Here is an 11,802-nt window from a genome sequence, read left to right on the forward strand (position 1 = left end):
GAGTTTAATGTGCTGACTCAGCACATTAGTTCATTTTGTTGCATAATCCAGTGAAAGTCACCACTTCATGCTGGAAACTGGAAACATATTTAACCAAAAGACTTTAATATTAACGTATTATTGATGCTAAGTTAAAGATAGTTTTGCTTAATTGTTTCTTTTGTGCTGCAACACACTGGAGACCTGTCCAGGGTGTACCCCACCTCTTGCCCGAAACGTTCGCTAGAGATAGGCACCAGCACCCCTCCTGGCCCACTAGGGACAAGGGTGTACAGAAAATGGATGGATGGATGGATGGATGGTTTTTTGTGTTGCTTAGCTAACTTTGTATTTTTTCGTTCATTTGTTATGCTGTACCTCCCTCATGTGGCAAATTTAGGTTACTGCACCCTTATTTAAGCAGCCTTTGTTCTTTGTCTGCAGGTCAGATTTGTCTACTCCAATATGACCGGACTCTGGGTCATTAAAGCAATCAGTGAACAGTAACATTTATTTTGAGTATTGTTCACAAAAATATTTTTTGTACAATGAACCACTCCATTTGGCGGAGTACATGGTGGAATACAGGCTTTTTTGAGGCAGTATTCCAACATTCCATTAAAAAACTTGATTGTTTCAATGGCAACTAGGAATGTTTAATCACAAAGTCCAGATTAAGAGGTAATTTCAGAAGAGTCAACAATTTAGTATGCCATGAACATATGCTTATGGTACTATAATGACCAATATTTTACATGTGCAAATGATTGGAGCTTTGTCACATGATGACACAACTGATGTGCTTTATGTAAAGTGCAGTGTTTTCACATTGGCAGAATCACTTTTCTTGGAAATGTTTACAGTGGTGGCTCTGTCTGCATTTCACCACACAATCTTGGATGAGCTTGACAGACATGCAATGTTGACAATGCATCATCAGATTTACCCTGAAAATTGTACTTAGCAATGCACACTTGGTTACATCCCTAAGGTGAGCTAAGTGTGGTCAAGTGCTGGATGGTGAATGTCACTCTGTATTTGTTCCATTCGTATGACTTGTAACATTAGAACATTTTCAGCATTAATGCCTGTTTTACACTTAAACAAATCTCATTATTTCTCAAGGTTACACTGAGGGGTTTTGGTCGGGTCCTGGAACTGGTAAACAGACCTGGGTGGTGCACAGAAGGTAAAATGGGTGAGCTACAACAGGAACGACAATCAGAAAGGTCAGTGCTCAATAGTTGATTTGCATTTGCATGGCTCCCAGCAACTTCTTTTAAATATGAAAGCCTCACCTAGGCCCAAGGGGAGAGGGGTGATAGGGCAACACGGACACACAGTTTTTGACAGTTCTTTGCAGTTCCCTACAATTTCCCATTCTGACAAAAAACTTTTGCCGATAGCACTCAATCTCTAAGCTCAAGGCAGCTCTAGGTGTCAATAGCTGTAGAAAATCCCTCTATTCTTGCAGTGTCACTTGCTGTTTAGATGACCTCAATTGAGTTGAGTCCAAGTCCATGTTATTAATCATTTGACTTTATTTGCATTGGAATTTTGACCCTTTATTAACTACATTTTATATTATTCAATTGAAGCTTCTTTTTTTTTTCAAAAATTTTGAACACCTTTTGTGTGTTTTTTTTTTTTTTTTTACATTTGGTCTCTTACAACACAGACGTCGCCAAAAAAAGGATAATTTTATTTCAACCAGGCCCACATCAGAAATTATAGATCAGTATTCTGAACTAGAAGAATTCCATGCTGAATGTAGAAGGATACCTAATGATCTTCAAAACGCAGTGTCTTTTAAAACCTTCCAGATTTTACCTATACAGGTCCATTTTTTAGCATTTAACACTTTAGAGTTTAGACACAACCTTTTTCAACAAGTACGTACTTTCTATTTTCGCCCCGCTCACTCTGTGGCTTCAAGACTTGTGCCCCTTTGGAAGCACAAGGGGGCGCCATTAGACTTTGTTCCACAAATTACTCAGCCATGAAGTAGTATGCTACTTATAATAACAGAATAGATTTAGAGGATGCTGGAACACAGTGCGTAGATGTCTCCTACTTTCTGCTGACTCAGTAAGTGCAAACCTCCAAACTTCACGTGGCCTTTATATTAGCTCAAGAACACTATGTAGAAAGCTTCACAGAATGGGTTTCCTTGACTGAACGGCTGCAACCAAGTGTTGCATCATCCAGTGCAACGCAAGCGTTGGATCATATTCTGTAAATTAAGTTGCCACTCCACTTCACATGGAGTGATGAATCATGCCTCTCTGGGAATCCAAAGCAGGAGTCTAGTTTGGCAGTTGTCTGACTTCATTGTGTCAAGTGTAAAATTTGGTGAAGAGGGGATTATAATGTGCAGCTGTGTTCCAGTGAAAGGGGCTCCTAATGCTGTAGCATACTAAAACATTTGGGAGATGTTGTATCTGCAGACTAGTGTGGTGCTGGTTTGGTTTCTGCTCTGTCTTCCTCTCCAGAATTCACCTTGCACAGATGCCTTCTTCTATCATCCCTAAAAGAAGGGAGTACCATTTTTTATAGGTGATATAAAAGATGGTACTGCCTTGTTTCAGTGCGACTCTACACAAAACAAGGTGACAGAGACAAGGAGTAATATGTTTGGTATGGAGCAACCTGAATGGCTTGGAATACAGACCTCGACCTGACAGAACATCTTTGGTACAAATTAGAGAAGACAAATCAATATTGGCATTCAGAATAGTTAAAATTTTCTTATGTATTCTCTTAAAGTTGTAGAAAGCCTTCTTGGAGGAGTTAAATCTATGAGAGCTTCTAAGGATTGGCTGACATATAAAACACCAATGGATTAAGAACAGGATGCCATTTGTTTGAAGGTGGATTACGAAATGCCTTCAGCAACACAGCGTATCTAAAGAGAGAAAATAGCTGGTCAAGTGCTCCTCTACTAATTCTTTAGCTTATTCTCTTCAGGACTCTTTCAGGATTACTCCAAGACGTTACCACAGGCCAAAACAAAATTGTTGACAAAAAATTACTTTAAATCTAGATCTGTCAGGGGTCTGAACAACAAAACTTATCAAATCTTTATTTAATAATTCAAGATATCCTAATCCGGCAAGACTATGCAGTATGTCTGATGAAAATGTCCCAGAGACAATTTGTCAGTCATTATGAGAGAAGGCCTGTCTGGGTTTTTAATTCCTCCCCAGTCTCTCACGCTACATGACATGAAACACAAAGAGGAACCTGTTAGGAAAGTGAGAGCCTTACATGACACCCTAAACCGTGTCTTCTTTTCATGTGTTAACCTTTCGCACACTGCGAGCTCACCTGATGGAGCACATGACTGTTTCATCACCTCAGTGACTCACCGCTCAAATATTCCCCCTCTCTGCACCGGTTTTAGGCAGCTACCTTCTGGCACCCAGATCTTGTAAGACAATAAATGACTTCTCAAAAAATATTTATGGAACAACTACTTGCACACTCTCATCACAGGTCAAACAGCAGTGTTACCTGATTGGGCTGCTGCTATTATCGCCATTATTTTGAACACATCAGACATTAGAAAGACAGCAAGCATAACAAGGTGACATAAATATGTTCCTATCTCATCTTTTCAAAACTACTTCGCACATGAAACTTGCACAGTATGTCACTGAACTCAGACCAGTGTTGCATTGATGGTTTCTTGACTGTATGCTTTTAAAACTAAGAACATGAGGAAATAAAGCACATTTAGTTTAGCATAGATTCTTGTCACATGTCTGAAGTCTGTGTTGCTGGTGATGTATCCCTGTTTAGTTAAACACATATATGTATATTGGGATGGAGGGTGTAAGGAGTGCTACTGGGTGAGAACAGAGTACATTACATTCTCTGTAAAGCTTCAAAATTTTTCTTCAGCAGTGGAGTCTTACACAGAAGTCATTGTGGGTGAGTGTATTACTCATTTCATTGGAAACACTGTAACTCTCTAAAGCTTTCTGTGTGTTCTTCCTGGCTCTTAGCCACTTATTGATTATTTGTTTTACTCTTCTGTGAGGTTTATGGTCAAATAAAGTCCATTCCACTGCCTTATTTTGACTCATAGCCACAACCATTGCCCTTGGCATGTTATACAATATTTAAACTTTTTTGTGAAGGGCTCTTTGCTTTTGCTAATCATACCACTGTGTATAGTTTGATGATGAGAAACTTTTCAGTTAATATCAAACCGGCTGAAATTGATTTATGCATAGCAGTACATAGATACTGACGGATTTCAGGTTGCTTCTTGGGTTTCTAAGTTAAGTTGCACATAATTTTATTCATGTGTTTAATACTTGTTCCCTGTCGCATTCTTTTTTTACTCGTAACTTTGTTTATGGAATAACTTGTTTTCATTTCATTTTAGGTTGATGATGTCTTGGTTAAATTTTGTCAATGAGCTAACTAGAAATATTTAAACTGAGAAAAACATTGACACATCTACACATTTTACCCGCAATTTTATGTGATATAGATAATAGTGTTGTGATATTGTGGTGTATTTCTCCACGAGCCATTCAAACCAGAAAATATGGTAGAATTATGCTGACTTGAGGTTTGGTATCAAGATGCTAATAGACAGGAAGTTTAACCACCAGGTTTGTGCTTGGAAATTTTTTTTTAACCAAGATAATATTTATGTTTTTCTAAACACTATGAAAAGAACTTCTGCAGTTATAAGCAGATTCTGGGAATTCTCTGAAGTACTGTAAATGAGGTCAATGATGACATGAGCCGCGCAAAACAGAGGACACACCTCATTGTATTAAGTTTCACATATTTATGGATAACTACTGAGAGATGCTCCACTGCACCACTGAAGTCTGCATTTAGCAGCTTAGCAGATCTGTCTGTCACTGATAACACAAGAATGTTGTGGCCTAAAAGGTCAGACATGCTTTAGTTTGTATAAAAAATATTTTCCATTTCATCTTTGAGGAGCATCATAAGTCAGCTGTGATGATGTAAGAAATGGTGCCAAAGTGCCAAGGCTACGCTTTCAGATGTTGCTTAATAAAATGTTTGTGATTGAGGCTCTGCCTTTTATCCTGATCTGTTATTTTCTCTTTGGGGTGAAAAGCTTTCAACTTTGTCTTGTATTTGTTTTTAATATTTGATGTCAGGCTCTTCAAACATGCGGCAGCTGCCTTGAACAACCTGAACCTGGACCGTCAGGATTGAGGATTATATCAGCTCAGTCTGGCTGTGGGGCATCTGCGGCTGCGCCCTCTGGCCGAGCTGGCCGGGTTTTCATGTAAACAGAAAAGTTTAACTTCACAGGGCTCTCCACAGGTTCACCTGTGTAACCTTGGGAACAATGGTGTAATTCCGAACTGACCCTGTCAGTGCCAGTGCCGGTCACATGGGAATCTGTTTGGGTGCTGTGATCAGATGATTCAGCAATATTTTCTCTCTCAGTGCCATCTCCACGGATTCCCACAGAGTTCTGATAAATTCTAAATTCATCAGTAATTCTACTGTAATTATCAAATGCATCAGAATTTAAATTAAATTTTAAAAAAAACAACCCAAAGAACTGTTAAATTCACTTAAGTAAAAAAAAAAGAGAGAGGTAAATACATGTTACATAAAACCTGCAGAGCTACAGAAAATAAAATGTCTAAAACCTAAATAAAGAATTTATTCTTTAGGAACTATGTGATCAAAATGTAATTCAAATGAATTCCACATTTACAGATCTATCCTCATCCCACATAACTCAATCCTTCAAAATGTTGCCTCATTTCTGCATGTGGCCCACACTGAGCCATTCACAGACCGGCTTATTCAACTAGGGGCGTGGCATCACTGGAGCACTATAAATAATGCATGTGAAGAATCTTTTTCTCAGAACATGGACAAACCCATTCCACAGTGGTGGAGCACTTATAAATCAACCCTAGCCAGCAGACTCACCATGCTCACATCACACACTCCTGCTCTGCTCGCCTCTTACACCTTGCTGCTCCTGTTGGTCCCCACCTCAGGGGTACTCCAGCCTGATGCTGAGCGCCAAGGCTTGCTTGAGGCCAGCAACGTCGATGACCGGGGGGCTCTAATCCTGGAGGCGGTGAAGAAGGGGATCCTTGGCTCTCTGGGTTTGGACAAAGAGCCAAAGCCTGCCATGAAGGCCTCACAGAGGGAGCTGAGGAAGATGTTCAAGCTCTACAGGGAAAAAATCAGCGAGATGAGGAGAAACTCCAGCCAGTCAGTGAGGGAGACCTGGCAGTCCAACACGTCCACTGTGCTCTTTCCAGGTATACACAAGACATTACAAATAAACTTTAACCTAACTCAGTCATAGTCATGCTTACAGGACTGATGTCAAAGGTGCTTGAGAGCAGTTGAGCTAAATTAGAAAAGAAGTAGATGATTAATGGGTTTAGAAAAACTACAACGTCATTCAAGCAAAGCTGATTGTTTAAAGGTATGGGTTTTTGTCTCTAAGGTCAATGTTGGAGTTGGTCATTGCAGATTTCTGGATAAATAGAAAAATTTTGGTACTAACAAACATCTATGAAAGAAAGCAGACACATTCCTCCAAGCTTTTAAAAATCATGAGCATGAAAGGTTAACACGTTTCAACTGATGTCACTGATGTCTTTGTGTTTAATTTTAGAAATGTTTATGTTTTCTCTGTCAGAATGCCACCATTCTGTCATCTCATTAAACCCTTCTTCTGTTTTTGCCTTTTAGCCGAGCCGTTGCATGTTCTACGGAAGGGTGATCAGCGACACATTGTTTGGTATCGAGCTGTTTTCCAAAAGAACCCAAAAATTTACTCTGAACTGACTCTGGCACAAGCACAACTGAAAGTATCCGGTTCTGGCTTAGGTAACAATCCCAAAACTAGAAGATACATCAAAGTTAAAATTAATGGGATGAAGCCAAGAAACTCTGCTGCATGGACCTACAATGACAGCAATTCAATGATCCCAAGGGTGACCCTGGACATCAGCCCTGAGGCAAGCAGAGGGATGTGGATAAATGATCAAGTACTGGTCGTCGATGTAGGGATGGCTCCACTTAGCAGGAAAGCCTCTAAATTAAAACCAACTGTGACTCTGGAACTGGGCCTAAAGGACTCTGTCCCCTCTCGGGGCGGAAGGTGGCGCCGCTCAAACAAGGAAGACAACTGTGATGAGCGAGGGTGGTGCTGCCGGAAGTCTGCGACCGTGTCCTTCAAAGATATCGGCTGGACGGACTGGGTGGTGGCCCCAACCGAGTACACCATGCATTTCTGTGACGGCACCTGCCCCCACAACTACAAGCCGGCCAGCATGCACACACAGGTGAAGTCCCGCCTGCACCAGATCACCAAGGGAGAGATGCCCCGGCCCTGCTGCGTCCCGGCAGCATACGAGCCCATGGTGCTGATGCACTACGACAGCAGGGGGAAGCTGAAGCTGACTCTGTTCAACGACTTCATCGTCACTAAATGTCACTGTGCCTGAGCAGAACATGCAACAGACTGTTTCAACGCCTTTAGACTCCATCCATCCACCCATCCATCCATCCATCCACCCATCCATCCATAGATGCTCCTCTAGGGATTATGGCATTAAATTAAACAAGAAGAATATCTTGTGTGACGTAGGTTAGTTCTTAAAAAGGTGGATTTCATGAATTAAATACTTGACTTGATTAAAAGTGCATTTATTCACTATAAATGGAAAAAAAAACAGGTATTTATTTAATGTTTGTTTATTTATTATTTGTTTTATTATATCACTGTTGTGCTCCGTTACACCAGATGCATTGAGCTACATTATTTTATAGGACTTTGATATTCCGAGTGTTGTCTTATGCATTTCTATAATTGAAAATTAATAAAACTTCAATTTAAAAAAACATAACTGTTTTTCTTGAATTTATCACTGTGCAAATCTGATAGATTAAAACAAAAATCAACGTCCTGACATGTTTTGGGAAGAAAACAATAAACCTTTTCAAGTTAGTAAAGTCAGGGAGGGGCTGGGAGTTTCCGACCAGATAAGGTCTTACTCACTCAGATGGCCTTGAAAGCGTTGCTAAGCGTCGCCTTGATTCATTAATTTAAAAGAAAGCTGCTGGGCAACTTAGTCCAAACTGGCATATCAGGAGACAAACCTTTACAATATTTTTTATGGCATATTATCAAATCTTCCTTTGGTCATTTCCTTTCCGTGCTGCCTAGGTAATGTTTGGCAACAACTGAAATCCCCACCAGAAATCTCAAAGGCACAATTCAAGGCCAGAGATGTGTTACCGGAGAACAAAGATGAATGCAATAAAGAGGGCACCTTGATATGAGCCAGTTGCAGTAGCAGAAAGATAAAGAAAAGTTTACAGTGTAATAACCCTACCTCTTTTAATGAGTAGTACAGGTGAGGGTCACCGACCTGCGACTGTTTTGATGAAGTCATTGCACTGAAGGATAAGTCTACCTAATAACCTTGAACAACTAAATAAACAGATAATCACGAGCAGGCACTAAATATATCAGACCTCAGTTTAATTTGCTCCTCTACCCAGTCATATACAGCTTTCTATTCTGTTGCCTTCTGTTGGAACGATAACTTCTTTAGCATCCACACATTTTGGAAGAACAAAAAGGTCTGCACCATCAGATCCTGAACTGCTTGGGTTGGTTATATCACCCAAATTACTCAAGTGGGTCAGGTCAGCAGTCTTTATCATGGTCGCCATTGTTAGGGTGCGTTTCAGTCGTAGTCTCAACTTAAATCAGCGGGGTCAAAATTATTTTCATGTTGGGTCACATCAGGATGATGAATGTCCTCAAAGGGTAGGCTATAGCCGAATGTATAGATAAAACTAATTACTAATAAAACCCTAGCCCTGTTCTCACAGTGATTACAGTAGTACTGCATTCAATTGAATTTAGAAATCAGAAATGTGTTAAGTTCCAGTTAAACTTAGAAAACCACTAAAATTGCCTAATTTTGTGCTCTAAAAAAGCACAAAATTAGTGCTTAGTCCTACTAACTAATTAGTACTAATTAGTTAGTAGGACAGATTCAGCCCCAATATTTTTAGCATAGTCTGATTTAAAGTCTTATAAACGGTCAGAACAATAGCAAAAAGGTATGTAATAATTTAGAAACACCAGCTGACCTAATACAGGAACAGTACATTTCATCTTATTTCAGTGAGGATAAAAGGTTACATGTCACAACGTGCATGTAAGTAGCAGGTCTCACAGTAAAAACTGATGCACACATTTTTTCTGCATATCAAGACGCAAAGCGAAAGCAAAAACAGAAACTCTCAGAGTCTGTTCTGTATTTTTATGTGCCTTACTGGTCAGTTCTTCTTTTTATTTATTTTTCATTAATTAAGCATTGTTGCGTCTTATTTATTCAGAACTTCCTCTATATGCAGCATGAAAAGTCATCAGGCTCCTCCTGCTTCCTGGTATGACTGAAACTGAAATAGCATAAAGTAAAATTAAAACAGTAAAAATTCTCTTGCCCAGAGTTTCTGAAATTCTTTTTTAACACCATCTGAGTAAATGTTAAGGTTTCCAGGTACCATTATGTTGATAGAGAGTAACACAGAGTTTGACTTCATCTATTGCTCCTGCAATAAGCATCATGTTTATTTTGCATGACGCTAAATAAACTCCCTGTTATTAACTTTTAACTTTTCATTAACATTGAAAGCCCGTGTTAGTTGTGGCAGATGGATAGTTGCACTGAGCTGGTTCTCCTGGAGGTTTCTTCCTGTTAAAGGGGACTTTTTTCTCTCCACTGTCACTACATGCACACTTGGTATGGGGGATTGCTGTAAAGTCAACAACACAATGCAAGCAGTTGTCTGCTGTTGGGTCATGTTTGTCCAGGAGGAGTGAATCCTGCAGGTCAATAACTGGATGCAATCTGCTGGGTTTAATTAGACAAAAAATTTTCAAACTACTTTGAATAAAGAACTGAGCTTGATGCACTGATTGATTGGAGTGTACAAGATCTGTCCCTGGTGAAGCTTGTGTCATGGCGTCTGACGTAAGATACGAACACGTAAGATATGGCATTGAACTTAAGTGTTTCAAGTAACATCAAAGTGAAAAGTTCCTTTAGGTTAAAGACTTGTAACTTTTACGTTAATTCAACACAAAAGAGTAAGTTGCCATCACTAAACCAAAAAAAAAGTGAGATTAATGTAAATAAGTCCATAAAATGAACTACACCCCAAATACACTTTATAGAATGTAGGAAATAGGCAGAATATAAATCTAAAGGGATTAAGACACAACTAAGTACAATGATAGTAATTTATTGGTTGATGCTACGAATGTAAGAGCATATAAGTTGCATTATAACGTTGTTTATTCTTTTATTACACTACAGCCAGTAAAGTCAAACCAAACCAACAGATCTATCCTAAATAAATCAACAACTAAGAATAGACAGATCCAAAGTAAAAGATACAGTTTGGGGTTGAGCACAATAGAACAAGAAAGCAGGTAATCAAACACATAGAAAAACCAAAATGACCCTGAATCCTGACACACATACCTCAAAATGATAATTATTGTTGTTTTAAAATATGCTTTAATGGGTGAGTTCACTCTAAGCACGTCTGCAAACAACATGGAGAGAAGAAAAATACACAAAAAATGCTGCCATGAAGAAGTTAGAGCATTCGGAAGACCAACCATAAAATATATGTCAACACAAATAAGCGAATATCAAAGTAAAGTACAGGCATCACTTGTTATCCTGCCCTCAACTCTCTCAAGGTTAAATGAGGTGTAACATCAGTCATTATATCCACACACATTATGTTTAAGTTTCATCAGACCTCAGGATGTCAAGGTCTGCAAACTGCAGTCTGGTGATTTTTGCTGCTTGTAGAGTAATGGCAAACAACCATGCACACACACTCACAAGTAGGGAGAATTTAGAGACACCAATTTACCTGACAGTCATGTTTTTGAACTGTGGGAAACATGCAAACTCCATGTAGAAAGACCCTGGGCTGGGAATCATACCTAGGACCTTCTTGCTGCAAAGCAACAGTGCTATCAACTGCTCCACTGTCCAGCCCCCAGTTTGTACATTTCACACCAAATTATATTTATGTCTGAGACAGAGAATGTATGAAATGATATGATGGCTGGACATTTCTATGCTGTTTGCATTTGCCTTTAATTGTTTTTAATTGAATGAGGCACATTCCAGAATGCACTAAAACAAATGTGTAAATTTCTTACATGAAATCAAATCAAGTTGGCCAAACTTACTTTATTACTTAAGATAAACAAGTAATATATTTACTTAGATAAACTGGATTCGATTACATGTAACACATTAACACACTTTTTTTCTTTTTAATTTGGAGCTCCATTCTTTTTCTTCAGTTTGGGCATGTGGTAAATAAAGATAACACTTTATTTTAAGGGGTGTGCATAAGACTGACATGACACTGCCATGAACATGTCACATCAACAGTCATAAACATGAAGGAGTCTTCATGAATGTTTACAACTGTTGTCATAAAATATCATTCGGTAAATAAAAGTCCATTAAAAGTGTAAACTTTGCATTATTCGGTTAATAATGACCCTTTTACGCAAAGTTCTATTAAAATTTGTATAAAAGTCCATTAAAAGTATCAACTTTGCATTAAAGTGTCATTATTTACCAAATGACACTTCATTACAACAGTCATAAATATTCATAAAGACTCCTTCATGCTTATGACAGTCAGTTTTATGCACAACCCTTCAAATAAAGTGTTACCACAATGAATCAGACTTGTGGAGAGCCACAATTTCTTTCTTGACATCTTGATAGA

At 38.9% G+C, this 11,802-nt stretch overlaps 1 protein-coding gene across 1 annotated transcript; it reads left to right on the forward strand.

Moving 5' to 3' along the window:
- The first annotated feature begins 5,837 nt into the window (after positions 1–5,837).
- On the forward strand, positions 5,838–7,862 carry gdf15 (Growth differentiation factor-15). The gene is made up of 2 exons (XM_032564742.1): positions 5,838–6,263; positions 6,703–7,862. The coding sequence occupies exons 1-2, from the start codon at positions 5,861–5,863 to the stop codon at positions 7,458–7,460; spliced, it is 1,161 nt and encodes a 386-aa protein (XP_032420633.1). The 5' UTR covers positions 5,838–5,860; the 3' UTR covers positions 7,461–7,862.
- Positions 7,863–11,802: the final 3,940 nt, after the last annotated feature.

The sequence above is a fragment of the Xiphophorus hellerii genome, chromosome 6, assembly GCF_003331165.1.
Source record: "Xiphophorus hellerii strain 12219 chromosome 6, Xiphophorus_hellerii-4.1, whole genome shotgun sequence".
NCBI lineage: Eukaryota > Metazoa > Chordata > Actinopteri > Cyprinodontiformes > Poeciliidae > Xiphophorus > Xiphophorus hellerii.

Bases quoted from the DNA above. Each gene is read 5' to 3' on its own strand.
- gdf15 (XM_032564742.1), top strand. From the start codon at position 5,861: ATGGACAAACCCATTCCACAGTGGTGGAGCACTTATAAATCAACCCTA. The intron at 6,264-6,702 runs GTATACACAAGA...TTTGCCTTTTAG, and splicing joins GTCCACTGTGCTCTTTCCAG to CCGAGCCGTTGCATGTTCTA.